Source organism: Lissotriton vulgaris, chromosome 1_2 (assembly GCF_964263255.1).
Source record: "Lissotriton vulgaris chromosome 1_2, aLisVul1.2, whole genome shotgun sequence".
In the NCBI taxonomy this organism is placed as follows: domain Eukaryota; kingdom Metazoa; phylum Chordata; class Amphibia; order Caudata; family Salamandridae; genus Lissotriton; species Lissotriton vulgaris.
Window position 1 is genome coordinate 63,103,717 of NC_141686.1, and position 20,170 is coordinate 63,123,886.

The 20,170-nt window shown below is 40.6% G+C and overlaps 1 protein-coding gene across 1 annotated transcript in view; it reads right to left on the reverse strand.

The window, feature by feature from the left end:
• Window positions 1-20,170, reverse strand: part of TEAD4 (TEA domain transcription factor 4) — a 516,557-nt gene that overhangs the window by 315,342 nt on the left and 181,045 nt on the right. The window contains exon 4 of the mRNA XM_086952464.1: window positions 14,008-14,070. Coding sequence (XP_086808590.1) covers window positions 14,008-14,070 — 63 coding nt within the window. The remainder of the gene's footprint in view (window positions 1-14,007; window positions 14,071-20,170) is intronic.

The following is a 20,170-nucleotide window of genomic DNA, read 5'->3' on the forward strand; positions in this document are numbered from 1 at the left end:
CATTACCCTTTAGCACCGCACCCGGCCCATCGTGCAGCACCGGATCCGGTGCACAAGTAACCTCCGTATTTGGGCATTCTTCCGAGGATCATTAACCAATCTTCCTCCTCCTAATTACCATCCAGGGAGTATAAATAAGATATCGCCAAACCAACCCAACACTTCACCGGAGCAGCGTTGAGGGGAAGGCAGGCGATTTGACCATGCAGTAACCGTGAGTTGGGTCACACGATCTAGGAGGAGCATTGTGTTCTTCTTTTTACCTTCTGCTGACCTTACCACTTATCAACCTAAAATGCACCCTTAATATCCTTTAGGTTGCTTTACTGAGCAGTGAGGAAGGAATCCCCCAATACCACGCTTAGGCTCATGAGGTCATCATACTTTGAACTATAAGTAAGCCTTCAATTCTCTCCCTCTTCTCATTCACATCTGGGAGTAAACTAATTATACTGTAGATGTATGTCTGTGTTTTTCTGTGTGTCCTTTTTGAATGTCTTCTTTTACAGGGTCTCAGAACCTCATTTTGGGTTCCGCTGTTTACCCTTATTCACTAGGAAAGCATTTTCTTTCCTCAGTTCCTGGACATCCGACTATTATGTTTATTATGTCATTTTTCCACAGGTTCTCTTCAATGCCAATTGGGCGCAACTGAGCTTACTAATATATACAACATTGATAGGTACATTTCACCTTTTTATATATTTTTGTAGAATACACTTTAACTTTACATGTGAGTAAGGTGAGGATAACGTGCAAATCCTTGTCCTGAAGAAGGAGTCTCTGTACTCCGAAACATGTTGACACCCTGAATGGTTGATATACCCTAATACGTATACAATCAGCCTCACTCTGCACCTTTTTAATAATACCAGCCGAGGACATAATAAATATTTTTTTCCTACGAGCCAGGTATTTTTTAAACTAACTTTTTCACCTCATCTCACTTACTCACATTTTCTCCCTAAAACACACACCCACACATAGTTCACTACCAAGTGCTTCTACGCAGTCGTTAGTCGTAGCACGCCGCATTCCGTAGAGGGGTGCGAAGGCCCCGATGATGAAGCATGACACCAAGGGGCCTGTTGGTGTGTGAGGGGCATTTAAACAACACTGTGTGCTCCCCATCACTTTAGGGACCACCACCACTTTCTAAGTGGATTCCATTTTGTTTAATCATAGTGTCTTACTTAGACATGGTTTATCTTAGACTGGTGTTGTAATCATGGCTCTGAGGTTATATGTCATTGGTCCCATCTCAGGAACATGTGTAGAGTATTTTATTAAACTACGGAAGATTGCTCATTTGGCCCAACAAAAAGTGTATTTTCCATGGCAACCTCTTTACTTAAAATTGCAGGTCACATGAAGTCTTTAAGTGGGTAATCCCAATAACAGAAAATTGTCCACAGGTGTAGCGTGTGGAATAACTTCAAGTTTACAAATCATATAGGATAGTGTAACAATGAGTGCATGATGTAGTAGGAGTAGCAGTAGTAGTAGTGGTAATATTAAAGTTTATTTAGACCTCAGGCTGTTTAAACCATTAAATTCAGTGTGCAACACCAGTGCTAAAACAAACCAATCATCAGGAATTTGTGTATCTAACCAAGAATAGCTTTTAAAAAATATGTGCATGACGTCATTAGTGATTCTATCAATTATGTCATTTGAGATGTCATCAGTAATGTAATCAATAATGTCATTTGACATGTCATGTGTGATGTGTCATGTGTGATGTGTCATGTGTGATGTGTCATGTGTGATGTGATGTGTGATGTGTGAGGTCATAAGCAGTGCATGGCGGGGTGTAAATTATAGTTAGCTCAGTAAACTATAACTGGTGAATTACCATTTTTTTTTTTAAATGTTAGGTTTCGTTTTATTTCAACACTTAACTAGAACGCCACTCTAATCTTAGTTTTTTTCAGTGAATTTCAAAGGTGTTTTTATGTCAGCTAAAATATTATTACCATACCTAACTACAACGTCACTTTAATCTTTGGTTTTGTCAGAAAGTTTCAGATTTTTTGTTACCTTAAGATCTTATTACAATACCTAACTATAATTTCACTTTCACTTTAACCTACGTTTTTTTCAGTAAATGTTGTTTTCTATTATCATATTCACCCAACTTTCCAGATAAGCACAGCTTTTAGCCATGTGAAGCAGTGGGTTGCCTGCAGGTCTTGGACTCTGGATAGGTCACATGCCTAATCACCACAGATGCCCAACACCCCTCTGAGCACGGCCTTTGGCCGTGCACCATGTGGTCCTGTGACAAGGCCCAATCCCCACGGGTGATTAACCCCATGCTGTGCACTTAGCCAACAGGTTTGTCCTGTAGCCAGGCCCTTTGCCCAACCCTGCAAGCGGCCAATGCCCTCATTGTGCATAGCATTCATCACCGTGCAGCGGGGGTTGGGTGCATGGTCCTCCACCCCCGCTGTACTCCTGGGTACAACTCTGGCAGTAGCACTGAAGTATTTCACAAGAGGGCTACACTGGGTCTCATGGGAGTACCACAGTTCCCACAGTATGGAAAAAAAAGTTCTTTTAGGATATCCCCTTATGCTTTTTTTTTACTATTACTTCAGGAAACAGTGAATGAGTTTAATGGCGACCACAACAGTTGCCTTTAGTATTGGCAGGCAAGAAGGGCAAGGGAAGAAAAAGCTCTCTTAGCAAATCAAAACATTGTATTTCTTAAAATCACAGTATTGCAGTACTCCTACCCACCATAAGACCCTCTTCAAAAGCTAATTTACTCTAAATCATGAAAATCATGATTTCTAAGTAAAGTGCCTACTTTCTGCCAAGTTTATTGTAATTCCATTCAGTCATTTTTTCGGTATTGTTGCAGGGATTCTGCTCATACACAGAACTGTGCGCAGAGACCCAGGACCTCAGTGAATTGTGGTGGAATAAAGAAACTCACCTCAGTACGTAGAACCCCTAACCGACTAACATCAGTGTCACATTAGCTCTTCGTCCTATAGCAAAGGTACCAATGATTAAGGCAACCCAGAACATGCGACTTAGGTCACTCTCAGGAATGGTGGGAATCAAGAACACTCTTTCGTTTGTTATTCTCATACCAGTCCACAGCGTGAGTAAATAGAGACACGGAAAAGTTTAAAATGTTTATTTTAACAACGTGCTCTATGATGCAGTATTTTTGCTAACATAAGCAGGCATATGATTAAAAATAATACGATCAGCATTGTTAAAATTCCATAAAACACAAAGGGAGAAATCATATTATAATGATAGTGGAAACAGGTCCTATAGTGTCTTATATGCCACCCTCCCTAGCTAGGAGCTATGCTTTATATAATATAGAAGGTCTGTTAGGCTTGAATGGGGAACCCCATACCTCCAAGATTAGCAGAGGTGAATCACATCGGGATCTGCAAAAACCCTCTCTCTCTGGAAACGTATTTTCTCCAAGCGCCTAAAATAATGCGTGCAGTGCAATATTAAAGGTGCCAGAATATCACTTAGCTGCAGCTGCGTGCATGTTGTGTCTAAGCGTGGGCTGATCAGCTCAAATAACAGCTAACATTGTTATGATAACCTTGGAGGCTTCAGAACTCACTGTGCAGACTAAGGTCAAGATGTAAGTCTAGGGATGTTGAAAGCAAGCCATTCTCATGTGAAGATATTCACGCAGACAAGCTTACAACAACAGTTACATGCAGTGTTGTGTGCATAAGCGGCAAAAAGGCAAAATGGCGTTTAAACTTCTAATAAGTCCATGCTAACATAGCAATGTGCATAAACAGGGCCCTGCCTTCACTACAGTATCACTTCCCAAAATGTCCTATGGAAAATAAAATAAAAAACAATGCTTTGAGACTCACCTGTTTTCTTGGCCCTGGCTTGACAGATCACCCTAAAGTATTGCATGAAGGAGCTGAGATGAATTTACTTTTTTATGTAAAGTTTTGTGAAAATACATCAAACGGTGCCAAAATAATTATTGAAACAAAAAACGCTCTTCCTATGGAGACCTTGACCTAACTAAAACTATACATCGGTGACTGCCAATATGTAATTTTATATATCCTACACAAACACAAAATAATTACAGAGGAACTATTGTTTTGTGTGTGTGTGTGTGTATATATGTGTGTGGGTATAAATATAATGGGTGTGTATCTATTCTAATATAATAAAGAGAGAGCCCAAACCTTTGAGGCGGGTAATCTCAGGAACCACAGCACCAATCACAACACCCAATATAGCGTTGGAAAGGGCAGTTGCAGCAGAAGGACATAGGCTATGCAGACGCCCACCATATACATTTAAAAGGTAAAAGAACCGTGCCAGCAAAGTAGTCCCTTGTGGGCGTGTCTGCGTTGTGCTGTGGGCGTGTGCTGGGGGTGTGACAAACGCTGGGGGCGTGTGGTACGTTCCACCCTTTATGCCATGTCTCATATCGTGTGCTTTGGGCATGTGCTGGGGTCGTGGCCGTGTTCTGGGTGCGGGATTACGGAAAAAAAATGCGAGCGCTGTGCCCAATATTGTTATTTCTTCCCAGGTTCTGTACATTCCAGCTCCGGGTGTCCACCCTGCTCCCTTTAAATACCCCTGCACCCCATAATCATAACCCACCCTTACTCCTTAAAATACCCCAACACCCTTAAACACTAACCCATCTTAACCCTATACATATACACTGTACCCCAAAACCCAAACCTATCCCTAAACCCTAAAAATACCCCTGTACCCCAAAACCCAAACTTAGCCCTGAACCCTATAAATACCCCTGTACCTCAAAACCCAAACCTACCCCTGAACCCTAAAAATACCCCTGTACCCCAAAACCCAAACCTAGCCCTAAACATACCCCTGTGCCCCAAAACCCAAACCTACCCCATACCCTAAAATACCCCTGTACCCCAAAACCCAAACCTACCCCTGAACCCTAAAAATACCCCTGTACCCCAAAACCCAAACCTACCCCTGAACCATAAAAATAACCCTGTACCCCAAAACCCAAACCTACCCCTGAATCCTAAAATACCCCTGTAACCCAAAACCCAAACCTAGTCCTGAACCCTAAAAATACCCCTGTACCCCAAAACCCAAACCTACCTCTGAACCCTAAAAATACCCCTATACCCCAAAACCTAGCCCTGAACCCTAAAAATACCCCTGTACCCCAAAACCCATACCTATCCCTAAACCCTAAAACTACCCCTATACCCCATAACCCAAAACTATATCTGAACCCTTAAAATACCCAAACACCCCAAAACATATACCTCAGTACCCCAAAACATATACCCCTATACGCATACTTACCTTATCCAAACATGTAAAAAAAACATGCTTTTACCATTAATGCATTTACAACAAATTTCGTTGTAAATGTATACGGGGTAAAAGCATATAAAATGTAATGCCATGCGTTATAATGGCATTGGGGAGTCATGGTACTTTCGTAATGAAAGTATGCGGAGTGATGGTATGCAGAAAAAAAGTTGCGGAATAATGGGAGTTACCCTCCCCCGGTAAACACATTGGTGGCACGGCGGCCCACATCTCCAGCAACATACTCATATTTTTTCACCACCAATTTGAAAAATGCACAGGTCTCTCTCATTGATGGCCAGCACGACATACACTTTTAGACACACCTCCCGCCACAAGTTCTAGAATTGCGAACTTTAGAGCTGGGGAGCTACGTTCGAATCTCGGCATCAGCTCAACATCCTGTGATTCCAGGCAAATCGCTTTGTCTCTCCGTGCCTACCACAAATGAATGTGTTCTTCTGTAATGTTAATTGTGCTCATGCCATGTTGTCGAGTTCGCGCTATATAATATTGCAACAAAAAATAAAGTTGGGAAACTCGAGTTCACACACTACTGAACACGCACTCTTAAGTGCATCAGCAGTGCACTGTGAATCGGAGCGTTTCACAGGCTTGTCACAGATAAGAAATGCTATCAAAACGAAATCCTACAAAACAATATACTACTGACCGGCAGCAATTCATACCCGGACAACGTCGGGACGGGCTGCTAGTATATATATATATATATATATATATATATATATATATGCAAGTAAATTCGCCACTCGAACTGAAACAGCCGCCCCAGCTCAGAATTTCAATGACGAAAGAACAGACCCATTGTTAAGTGCTTAATCAAGGTGTTTTATTTTCTCCAGCAAGCCTGCCGCCGCCATTACGCGTTTCGCTTCCTACAAAGCTTGATCACATGGCGAATTGCTAAGAGCCAATGCCGATATTTAAAGTGCAAATGCGCGCGCAATTTTCAAATTGGTACCAACAACATGGAAAAAATACTTCGTTCAGATGTAGTACATTGAAATATATGTTTTGCAATACAATGTTAAATGCACAAACGACCAAAATATAAAATATATAAATAAGTATTTAAATATTTTAAAAATTCTGATATGCATCTCTGTATAAATACAGGTAAGACAACGAGTAAGGGTGATAAAAATTGGTCACCTACTTAATTCATACCATTTTTTTGATCTCACTATTAACCTCACATCCACGAATGTGCAATGAACAATGGAAAAAGTTTGGCCCCAGTGGGCTAAGACCATTAGAAAATTGCTCTTATTTTTTAGTTTTTTTGTTACCGGCAAGTAAAGAAGTGCAAGATTTAATCATACAAAAGTGCTAGTGCAAGTGCTAACTAAAATTTAAAAAACAGTTTTTCAAATATGGAGCTGATGGTAGTACCCCCAGATACACTTCTGGGGTTGCCCTCTTTAATACAAAGCTCAATTAATCAATATGTGAGGTAAAACCCGCACCTATGTACTAGAGAAAAAATTCATCCAATACCAACAATTACTGTACTGATAGTGCAAACAGGCTATAGAAAATTCCAATTCTCTGAGTCCAAAAATGACTATTAGATAGTATGAGCTGTTATGAATTTTGATTTAAGACATTCCTGACTAAGTTTTACCAAGGTTATTAATATACCTTATATTACTGTGGGCCCTGCAGGAATGCCCAAATGAAATATAATATGGACGGGCTCTGCAATGTAGTAAATCATCAAAACGATTTACAAACAAGTATACAGATCCTCCGTCGCATTCAGCCCATAAGGTTGTTTACTGTCTAGCTCCAAGATATACCTGGTTTCGAGAAGGCGAAGCCTCGCATCTCGATCCCCACCCCTCTTCATTGGCCAGATTGAATCAATTACAAAATAAGACAGATGCATGGGATTAGAACTATGCTCACTTCTGCTATATATATATATGCACACACATATATATGATGTGAACAAGCTCCCTTGTGGAGCGAAACGCGTCATCTTTATTTCAATAAACCGTCTTCCCTGCTATCCATTTGAGGATTATTGGTTTCTTTGGCTGTATTTCGCTGCTTGGTGTGAGGCTTTGGAGGTCCGGACCTACTCGGTTCCGCCATCGTTGGACGGGACAAGGACTGCTTTCATTACACATATATATATGCACACACACACACAATCCCATATATAAAGCAACAGTTGTTCTGTAATTATGGTGTACATTGTGTTTGCATAGGAAATGCCGTTTTTTTCATTCGTGTATACTCAGCACCAACTTGGTGGTCACCTAACCATCGAATTTGGCTTTATCTTTGTAAATTTGGAACAGATTGATCGAGGGGGTAGAAGGCTATTATGGAAAATCACTTTAGAGGGATGTATACTGAATCCGTAGTATATTTTCTCTCTTTTGAAGTGTAAAAAGTTACACTTGGAAATTTAAAGCTATAAACTTCTATTCCCACTATAAAAAACTATTTGTTTTTTAAAAAGGGAAAGCAAAAAGAACAGCGCACACTTATAAAGAAAAAAACCTTGCACAAGCAGTAAACAAAGAAGGGCTTATTTACCATCATACATGTTGGTCACACAGTAAAGCATCATTTCCGGAAGCAAAAAATGTGAAAACTGCAGTTATTCAAATATCATGACTGGGTGGGGTAGCCGATTGTACAAAACGGGTTCTGATGTCATGAAAGTCACCAGAAATAATATGTGAAAGGCATATAGGAATTCATATTTTTACTGTTACACGTCTGTCTTGATGAATTATCATGTAATTCTACCTAGAAATTAGTATTAAAAGTATGGTACAGAAACCTGGGATCCTGTGGATCTGGACTCTTTCCATTGAGGATGTCTGCCATCTTTGGAAGCCCTCACACTTCCCACATGCTGCCATACAGGGTACTTACATTTTGAGCTATACTCAAAGACAACCATCATACAGGCTTAAAGTTAATTTTGTATGATCGAGTGTCTTTTATCCTGTGTGGGATCCTTCTTCCGTGACTCAAGCTGCACAGAATTGCACTACGTCTTGGGGTGGTGGTTTCCTGGCAACTATAGAATATGCATTTATATGGTACTAACATGCTAATCAATAGACAATCTACACAGCACACAAATCCATGCGTTGCCCCGAGCTACATCCTACTGGTCTGAAATCATCTACACTACCTCAAATTAACGAGAGGTTGAATGTTAAAGCCCACTTTTTAATTTCTGAAGTTCTACACACCCTGATGCAACTTTACCTGACTATAGAGTTTCTGCAGCTGACCGAACATCCAAAGTTGGACAATCAGAAAGATTCTCAGCAAAATGAGACACAGATGTTTTGGGCAAAAGTCCCTCTCAATTAGGGTGCAGTGTTTTGGAACTCGGCATTTCATTATGATCCTGAAAATATAACAGTGCAGATGACACTGAACCCATCGATACTATTCAGAATATAATTTTTTCTTTCACCCTGACCATTATTTATGAACAGTTCTTCATTTCTTCAGGAAGATGCTCTGAAGCAATCAACCACCGGCACAAGTGCTGTTGAAAACTCCAACATTATGGGATTTTAACGCAGTCAGCATTGGCAATGAACTCCAATTGTACATAGACATTTCAACTGATACACTAAACATGTTTGCCCGCTTAGTTATAGTTCAGGGTTGCGGTTAAGCAAATGCTATAGAAAATGTTCCACAGAGTTGATGGAATTTTCTAACCACATCTATAAAAATGCCTCTGACGATGCACACTGGTCGGTGTGTACACCTTCAGCTTGTGCATTTTTAGTAATAAGAAGCTCAATATACTTATTATTATTGCCAGTAGTTACGATGTATGCATACATACAGAGAAGGATATCAGATGAGAATCTTTCTACCCATAAATCATTGTGTGGGGCAAGTGATTCATGGAAAGGCAGTTTTGAGCCCTGGGAGATCTGTAGTTCTACTGTAGTGCTGCAGTTATGTTAATTGTTATGACATTAGCTCAATATTTATTTGTAAACATCTATAGTGGCCTAAAAATAAATATAAGTACATTCTCGAATATATAATTGTTGGGATGGATTTCTTAAGGGCATTTTAAGGGATAACGGCTTTATGCTGCACAAAGGGGGCCAGTTGTAACCAAAAGACCATATACTAATTTTGGGATGAGCTGCATAACGAAGTATGCTATAGCGGTATTGATGACCGCTTTGTGAATTAGGGCATATAATCCTTTTAAAATATTTATCCACGAAGCCCTTGTTCACATCTTGAGCAGATCTTAGTTAATCTACATAATTCTTTTTATTCGCGATAATTAAACAGCTGAAATACCATCTAAATCAAGAAGTTATGCTAGGTTATGTGGTTGAAATTTGTACAATACACAGGGCCCATTTGGCCATTTTCTCCTTGTGTTAGAACACATGTCTTCCCAGAGGAAAGTATTTTCCATAAATAAAGAAATATGAGACTTAAAAACTACAACTAACTTCCTCATCTTTAAAAAGCAGCCTTGCTTCTTAACAAATGATAAAAGTTATTAATTTTTTTTAAAAAGGCAAGTTTGTAGAAAGGCATAAAATGTAGTTCTCACAAACAGACTTGACCTTTCAAAATATGCGGAAAATATAAAGAGAAAAGGTAGGTAACTGCCTAAATTGTTATGAATGCATTTACAATAATCTAACAAAATATCCTGTTATATAGCTCAGACCCTTTTTTTTGAATGCCTGCCACAAAGTTAGATACAATGATTTTCACTTTTATAAACAAGGTATATTATAATAAAAACATAAAAGGTAAATTTAAGGTCAGAAAGGAACTTTAGGAGTCAAACAAATGTGCTATTATTTGATTGAAAGCAACAAATGCTGTTTATAACTGTTTAAAAAAAGCAATGTTATGTTATGTTAAATAAATTTATAAGGGCGCAGCTAACACCATTAGGTTTCTTGGCGCCAAAGTAAAGAGAGCAGAAGATAGAGCAAAGGCCGTTTATTGATAAGATTCTGTGAAAAGAAAAGTTTTAAGGGCAGATCTGAAGCTGGGGTACGAAGTGGTCAGTCTGAGGGACAAGGGGAGGGAGTTCCAAAAAGTGGGGGCCAGGAAGGAGAACTTGAGCCCGCCGTGTTTCTTCCTCTTATATCTAGGGTTGGAAAGCAAGACCATTTGGGAAGACCGGAGAGTGCGGGAAGGGACGTAGGATTGAAGAAGGGAAGAAATAAAGAGGGGGCCCTGGCCGGCTAGGGATTTGTAAATGATACAACCCAGCTTGAACTTACAGCGGGTGGCTACAGGGAGCCAATGAAGGCTCTTCAGAAGGGGACGGACATGATGATCTCTAGGGAGGAAGTGGATCAGGCGGGCAGCCTGATTCTGGATCAGCTGAAGCCGCCTGAGTTGGTAGGCTGGGATGCCTACATAGAGCGCGTTGGCGTAGTCTAACCTCGATATTACAAGCGCCATCAGGGCCAAGGTAAGAGCCTCGGAAGTAAGTAACCGGGAGATTTTCTTAATTTTCCTTAGTTGGAAATGGCTGGAGGAGACTACCGCGCTAATCTGGGGCGTCATGGAGAGATTACTACTGATGACGACTCCCAGACTTTTAACACAGTTGGCGGGGCTAGGTGGACTGCCAAGGCTGAGAGGCCAAAAAGAAGAATCCCAAGGGTTGAGGGAACCCCCGACAAGAACGAGTTCGGTCTTGTCGGGGTTGAGCTTCAGATGGTTTGAGCTCATCCAGTTGCTGATAAAGCACAGGGTATTTTGAAAGGTGGCAATAGAGTCAGCAGAGGAGTTGATGTTGAAAATTAGTTGTATGTCATCAGCATAGTTGAATGCTGTGACATTGAACTGACGGAGGGCACGGATAAGTGGGGAAAGATACAAATTAAAAAGGAGGGGGGAGAGGGAAGAGCCTTGTGGGACACCACAGGACAGTTTGACCTGGGAGGCAGTAAACTGGGATAGTCTGACCGCTTGATGGCGTTGGGTCAGAAAGGATCGGACCCAGGCCAGAGCGGTGCCCTGGATGCCAGCCTCCCTGACACGATCGACCAAAATTTGATGGTCGACCGTGTCAAAGGCGGCCGACAAGTCCAGGAGGACCAAGGCCTGGCAGATGTTCGCGTCCGCGCCCCTGCGCAGTTCCTCCATAACAGAAAGGATGACGGCTTCTGTTGAGTGCGCAGGTCTGAATCCAGCCTGCTGGGGGTCCAGTACACCAGATTCTTCCACAAAGGAGCTGAGAGCGTGAGTGACGTGCGACTCTAGAACTTTGCTAAGATAGGGAAGAAGAGAGATAGGGCGAAAGTTGCTCATGATGGAAGGGTCTGCCGAAGGTTTTTTGAGAATGGCAACCACCTCGGCCTGTTTGAAGGGTCCCGGAACCTCCCCTATGGCTAGAGAGTTGTTCAAGAGAGCAAGGGGGGGGTCAGGACAGGCGGTAAAAACTTTTCGAAGGACCGAGGGAGGGCAACAATCGCTGGGAGAGCCAGAAGAGACGTTGTGTAGGAGTGAGAGAAAGTTATCCTTGGAAATAGGAGGGAAGTGAGTAAAGGTGTGTGTGGAAGAATAACTGGGGACACAAAAGGATGTAGGGGCAGGTGGGGTGGTGGAAATGCTGGTTTTAATTTTGGTGATTTTCTCCACAAAGAATTGATTAAGGGAGTCGCACAAGGATTGGGAAGGGAGAGGGGCTAAGATGACTCTTTCCGGGTTGGATAATTCATCCACTATAGAAAAAATATCTTTAGATTTATTGGATGAGTTTAGAATTTTGCCTGAGAAGTAGCATGATTTAGCCACAGTAATAGCGTTCTTGTACTCCTTCAGCCGAGACGAGAAGATCATTTTCAATTCGGGGGAGTAATCCCGACGCCAGCGTCTCTCTGCCTGGCGGAGAGTAAGTTTGTGTGCGCGGAGCTCAGCGGTAAACCACTTTTGGGCATCGTGCCTGCGCCTTGTCTTAACCGATTTTAGTGGTGCCACAGAGTCGGCCGCAGCGGTAAGCCAGTGTGTGAGGGTTTTGGACTGAAGGTCGGTAGAGATGTTGGGTCCAGTCATGAGTGGGGGTGAAGAACTCAGGAGAGCCGTAAGTTTGTTAAGGTCGGCTTTATTCCAATTGCGCGCCAGGAAATTGGATTGGTGGGCAGCGGTGATAGGGGAAGACAGGAATAAGGAGAAAGTGATGAGGTGATGGTCAGACCAGAGACAAGGGGCGATGAGGGGAGCAGAGATGGCAAGAGAGGTGGTCCAGACTTGGTCTAAAATGTGGCCTTTAGCATGTGTGGGTGCATGTATATGTTGAGTGCAGTTAAGGCTCGACATTAGGTCAGAAAAAGCACGCGAATCAGCGGTTTCATGAGTGTCTGATGGCCAGTAATTAAAGTCGCCCATGATCAGCACGTTGGAATTGCTGATGGTAAGCTGGGTGATCATGTTACCGAACAGGATAGAAAAGTCAGGCATAGATTGAGGGGGGCGATAGGTCAACACACAGATGAGTGAAGACCCAGGCTGCTCCAGTCTTAATACGAGACAGTCTGTCGAGGCGATACTAGGAAAGGACACTGGGGAGAACCTAATGGGATGTCTGATGATGGCTGCAACGCCGCCGCCCGCTTTACCAGCAGGGCGGTTGGTCTGCAGGATGTAGTAGCCTGGGGGAATGGCCGCCAGAACGTCAGCAAGTTAATTAAACCGACTAAAAGATATGTACGACTTGGAAAATAGTTTCACAAGCTTCTTCAATCTGTTGAAGTGTAGGAGTAACATTTAGGATTTCACATCGCAGTGACTTCTGTATTGTTGGACTCTGAAAGGTTTTCTTGGGAAGTTGACATTTGTCAAATTAGGCAACATTTTTCTCTGCTTTTCCGAATGTGGGCTTTGTTTACAAGAATTGAGTTGCAACAGAAAAAGGTATTGTGTCCATTCGGAAAAAGAAGAACTACAGACAAGAATATAAAATGTTGTGTATTCACATGTATCAATAACCCATATAAACATCAATCATTCTTGCTACTTAGGTCTCAAAAATCATCTCCAACCAAAGTGCAGCCAAATGACAATCCAATGAAATGGGTGAATGGAAAGAAGCCTCAGTCTAAGAGAAATGGCGTGAGAGAAAAACGTTTCCTTCTTTTCATAAAGTTAATCCAGAGGATAATTGTGATTCCGGGTGCCTTTTCAAAAGGTGTAACAGTTTGAAAAGTCTATCTGGGACTTATCGTCGACAGGTTGGTCTGAGAATGTGCAGTAAGATAAAAAATGCTTAGAGTAAAGGTTATATGTTCCCCATTTGTTAAGAGCACAGAACCCCAGCAAGCTGTAATTATGTTTTGCGTATTCCTCCAAAAAGGAACGTTCATAAATTCAAAACAATTCTATCAGGGCAGTGAACTCCATTTTTACAATGTTCGCTTTTCTCATCTTCCAGAACCAGTGCCTTAAAAACAGGTAACACGACTCATCAATTCAAGCATGCTTAATGGTAGATGACGCTTTAAATTATTATATGTATAACATTTTATTATGACCTCAGTACTGTTTCTGCAGTTCGATCTTTTGTAATGTACTCCATTCTACATATTACCTGTCTCCTTGGCTGTTCTGAAGGACACTTGAAGAAAACAAACTTTGGTGATCTATGATAATCTATCACAGTAAAAAGTGGCAAGTATTTACCTTCAATTTTGCCTGGATTTCACGTGCTTTTCTACGGGCCAGTACCTGTATGTGACTTGACACCTGAAAAAGAACAACATTTCTTAATACACAAATTATTGAACAATAATTAAAGCACCTCAAATTTTATTAATATACATTTGATAACCATACAGACTTTGTTACTTTGTCATTCTGATTAGATAGGCTTTATTCGATAAAAAGATTTATCATAAAAGCATTTTACAGAATAAAGAATTGTGAAGCAAAATTTTAAAAAAAACAGAAATTCAGCACAAATAGTAAAAATATCATATAAGTAAAACAGATAAAAATAAAAATATCACATCATATCTTTAAAATAGTCATAAGTCCCTGGATCCAAAATTTCCATTACAGAAGAGAGGAAGGTTTCGAACCATATTGTTCCCCAACTTGCGGTAAGTGCACTGGAACAAAACCGAAATTCCTAGTCCTAGGCAGTTGTAATTGCCTTACAATTGTCTCTGTACTTTTGTCTGATTAGCCAGGCACGCCCCAGGAATTTAGCTACACCACAAACAATTGTCAGAGAGGAGGTATCGGTTTTCAAGATACGCAAGGCCGCAATATGGCTCATAAAGCCCAGTGCCCTACATGCTGGTTTGAGCCACTTTTCTCTGGCGTTTTTGTATGCCGGGCATGCCAGGAAAAGATGGGCGATAGACTCCTCAGGGTGGCCACAACTAGGGCAGGGTTCCGGGACATGGTTAGGGCCTTTCCATTGTGAGGTCAGGGTATTAACTTGCAGGGTTCCAAATCTCATCTGGATATACAGGGATCTATCCCTAGGTACCTGGATGAAATCAAGGTAGGGTTCCAGACTGCAGGTGCTTTTATGCTCAAAGAATCCCTCTGTTAGTTTCCCTGATTTTTGGGTAGATTGATCACGTTTCGACACCCATTCCCAGTAAGCGCGTTTTAGCTCCTGCATGGAGGGGGGTGTCTGGGAAGCCCAAGCCTCACTTAGCCCGATAAGGCCAGTGAGGTGTCTGAGGTCCGCCAGCCATTTTATCCTGCGCCCTGAGTCAATGACCAACAGTTCGTCAAAGGCCGCGGCATAGTTAGACAGCTCTGCGGACCTCTTTAGGCGAACCCAGAAAAGCAAGGGGAGGAGTCTGGCAATATCCTGTATGTTCCTTCTACCTGTGTCATAGAACAAGGGTTTCAGAGGGGTTGAGGCAGGAAGCGAGGTGATGGATCTTAAAAATGTATTTGTTCTCAGACTTGGTTAAATCTCCAAGTGTCTCCATACTCCACAATTCTGCTCCATAAAGGGCCGAAGGTAGTGCTTTCCCCTCGTAGATAGCGAGCGCCGGGGCAACCGGCCTACTCACAGAGAAGTTCTTTTCCCTGATGATGGCCCCGGACACCCGTTTGTGGTTTAAAAGCATCTTATCTAGGTGGGCAGCCCACTTCATACCTTTCGTAATTCTAATCCCTAGATAATCGAAGGAGTCAACCACGTCTAGAGGGACCTTGTTTAGGGAGATGTTATTCCTAAAACGTTTGGAGGGATTGATGGTCATCAGTTTAGTTTTGTCGGTATTGATAGTTAACCCCTGCTCCCTGCAAAATAAATCAAATCTATTGAGCAGTTCCTGGAGGCCGGCTGGTGACTTTGAAATTAAAAGGGTATCGTCGGCAAACAGAAGGGTGGGTGTCTTCTCCCCTGCTAGTACGGGGGCATCTGCTGGTTCCTCGTTAAGGTGGCCCACCACCCCATTGATGAATAAAGAAAATAGGGTGGGGGCCAGCACGCACCCTTGACGTACCCCTCTGTTTACCACGATCCTCTCCATCAGCTCCCCTTGGGTTCCCCATCTAATCCTTGCATAGTTGTCGCAGTGTAATCTTTTTAAAAAGTCAAGGATATAGGGTGGCATGCCCAGGTGCTCGATCACCTTCCAGAGTTTGTCACGAGGGACTTTGTCATTCTCCTTTGAAATGCAGATTGAGAATGTGTGTCATATTGTTGTAGGCAATTAGGAAATGTAAAATGCTGTATAAATAATTTTGTGTTGTTTTGGTAGTCCAGTATACAGTAGAGAACTCTAAGCTTATAGCCATGCCAGATACTTGGCTGTTTTTGCCTCCTGCCCCCAACGTGACTACTAACAACCCCATATAGTGAGCAATGAAATAGCCTTCAGTAACAAACATCTTTGGGAAGATTATTATGGGCAGTCACAAAGTCAAAGTGAAACCTCAAGCCAGCTACTGTACAGCAGTGTTAGAGAAGGCCGGAACAGTATGGGCCTATTTTCCGGTCCATTAATTACTCCAAGATTGCAGTAGATTAATATTGGTTTGTTTAAGTTGATTTTACATTAATATTGTTTTATTCATGGTATATCTAGAGCACCACACAGTCAGACTATCTTGGTTAGTCAATCTGACAGGTCCAAGATTTAAATTGCAGAACACCATCAAAGGCCAAAGATGGAGACACTGTATAAGGTCAGTAGGTCCAAAGGCTTTTATTTTCCAGATATCAAACTAGTAGAAATCCAGTATTGGCCTGGGCTATGTTAGGCTGTGTGCCCCCCTCCGACTTAAAAACATGACCAGGCCTGGGAAATTGGGTCCCAGGGGCCAGAAATGCAGCTGTTTTAGTAAGTGTAGCTTGTTCCCTAACCCCTTTACTGCTAAGGCATTACTCTTCTTTGTCATTGACTTTCCATTGAAATCAATGGAAAGTCCATGACGAGTTACCCTTGTCATTAGCGGCGAAGAGGCTAAGGTAACTAAAACTCGTGCAACTAGGTAGTTATAGTTAGGGTCATGTTTCCTTAGGAAAAGCATGTTTTGACTTGCCTATTATCTTTGGAGCTGCTTGACCAATCTTCACAAAATGTTCTCCCCCAAAAGTGTCAAGTTAGGTGTTGTTGTGCATTGAATATATTGGGGCGATCTGTCAAGTGAGAACCGAGAAAAAGAAGTGTTAAAAAAGTGTGTTTAAATGTTAATTCCCATATTGGCTTTGAACACGACTACAGCCCGAGCCACTCAACGAAATTACACCAAATTTATCAGAAAGGTATATTCGGTTACGAAGATCACACTTTCAGTTATTTGATGTAAACCCGTTCAGTAGTTTGCGAAAAATTAAAAGAAATCCAAATCTGTATATCTAGGGTCGTGAAGCCTTCACGAAAAGCTCATGTAGAGATCTGCAGAGCTCTGATGGCTGCCAACACTTCATCTAGGAAGTGTTTGCAGCCATCTTGGTATTCCGTTTCAGCCAAGCCCCAAAACATAAAGAAAAGGGGGCAGTGTACTAATACCCTGATCCCCAAGCCTTGGTCAGAGGGTCCCTCTGGAATACCGCCACAGCAAAAAAGCATTTTTTTAAATTCACGGCAATTGTTGAGAAAAATCACGAATATCGCAGTGAATAAACAAAAAGCACAGTTTCCTGCACTTGTTTTCAATTAAGCTCCCAGGTGGGCCAGATCCCGGGGGCGTGCGGTAAGTTAAAAGCAAGGAGAGGGGCGCAGAGGGCCACATCCAAAGGCTCCACAATGCCAGGGACCACCAACTTCCCGAGCTACAATTAATAAATTACTTAGGGGAGGCTGCGGGGATCCCCTAGGTCCCAGGAACCCCCACACCCCTGGGACTATAAGGGGCACGGACCCCTTGGGGACCACAACCTCCCCAGCGCCAATTATTATTTTTCTTAAACAAGAAGAGGGGTCATGCTGCCCCCTCGGGCGATATTCGGCCCTGGGAACCACTGCCTCCCGAGGCTGCACCGTGCACAAAAAGGAAGGGGGCCCCTCTCATGGAGCCACTAATAGCCCGAAGACCACCCCCACCCACCAGGATTTTGCATGTAAGCTTAATCATCATGCTTTGCCATTGGTTGGTTAGATTCAGCAACGAACCAATGGGATATCAGTTTGCAAGAGTTAAAAGCCAATCGTCCGACGTATTGCCGTGTGCCAATATGCGGAACACCACGAGAGGCGCCACGCCGAGGCACAATTAAGGTGAGAGATAGAGAACCTCCGCACTTAGAAGGACTCTGGGGTTTTTTCTGGGAATAATGGTAATAAGCAACCGCAAACTTAGGATGCCCGATTAATAGCCTGTTTTTTTCTATTTTTCTGCAGTAGCCTTCCCGAATTTTTTCGGGAATACCTGACTGCACTGAACTTTAACCAAGAGATTAGCGGAATCACGTAAATGCTCTTTTTGAGGTATGAGAGGAATCTATAGACATACCCAATATTATATAGGGACATTAATCTAAAAAGTGTAGAATTACACATTGTGATTAATTTCTTCCCACAGCGTCATATAAAGATCAATCCATAAAAGGTACAAAACAAATAGTGGGAACCAACTTAGCATTTCGAATTGATTGCTGTGGGTGCACAGACATAATATCGAGTCCAAAATATCGATTGGACATAATATCGAGTTTTTATTATAGACTGGACAAAATATTGACAGGACAGAATATAGATAACAAAAATTTAGTTTTTAAGGTAAGTGAAGTAATATCGACAGTTAAAAATATAGATAGTTAAAATATCGAAGTATATAATATAGATAGTTAAAAATATCGATTTTTTAATAATATATAAATGTTTATAGTGTATTTTTATGTTATAATATGTTTGAAAAGTGTGTATTTATGTTATAAATAATTTTATTTAATAAATTTTGTTTTATAATTATTGCGTAATTTAATTCCGTAGCGGGTTGTGGGTTTATAGGGGAATAGGGTGGGAAGTAATTTAATTATAATTAATTAAATATGTAAATATATTTATTGATAGTAATTTGTAATTAATTGTTAATTTATATGTGTTAATTATTTAATTGTAATTGGCAAATAATTATTATTAGTTGATTAATTGGTAATTATGTAAATTTTACTAATTTAATTCTGTAGCGGGTTGTGGGTTTATAGGTGAATAGGGTGGGAAGTAATTTAATTATAATTAATTAAATATTTAAATTTATTTATTGATAGTAATTAGTAATTAATTGTTAAATAATTTATATTTGTTAATTAATTTAATTATAATTGTTAATTAATTTTTATTAATTGATTAATTGGTAATTATAAAAATTTTACTAATTTAATTTCTGTAGCGGGTTGTGGGTTTATAGGGGAATAGGGTGGGAAGTAATTTATTAATAATTAATTAAATAATAAAATTAATAAAATGTATTTATTTGGAAGAAATTGTAAACTAATTTTAATGATTAAATAATTAATTGTTAATGTTTAATTAATTAGTATTAATAGGTGATTAATTGAAATAATTATTGTTAATTAGTAATTTTAAAATATTAATTATTATATTAGATAACATTTTTATTTATTTTTAATTAATTATTAATAGATATTCATTTATAGATTTTTGAATAATATATGAAATATTTACTTTCCCTAATGTTGTATTCTCTGGAGTGGGAATAGTAAGTGTAACCCCTACGCTATCCAACGCTTTCCCTACTGTTGCATCCACTGGAGTGGGAATAGTAATTTTTACCCCTACGCTATCCAACGCTTTCCCTACTGTAGCACTCTTTGGAGTGGCAATAGTAATTTTAACCCCTACGCTATCCAACACTTTCCCTACTGTTGCACCCACTGGAGTGGGAATAGTAATTTTAACCCCTACGCTATCCAACGCTTTCCCTACTGTTGCAACCACTGGAGTAGGAATAGTAATTTTAACCCCTACGCTATCCAACGCTTTCCCTACTGTTGCACCCACTGGAGTGGGAATAATAATTTTAACCCCTACGCTATCCAACGCTTACCCTATGCTTGCACTCTTTGGAGTGGGAATAGTAATTTTTACACTTTTGTTATTGTACGTTAATAATATTGGCTAATATTTAATAATATTTTGTTACTATATATATATGTTTTAAGAAAAATGAATTACACTTTTTTATTTTTTTACTTTCATTAATTATTTAATTATTATAAGTTAATTTAAGCATTTTAAAGTATATTTTAGTAATTAAGTTTTTAATATTAATTTAATTTAACATTGTTTTTAGTAAAGTTGATATTTTTTAAAACTATGTTTTTGTAAACGATATTTTTAACTCGATATTTTTGTACTTACCTGTTTGTAGATAGAAACTCGATATTTTGTCAGTCGATATTTTG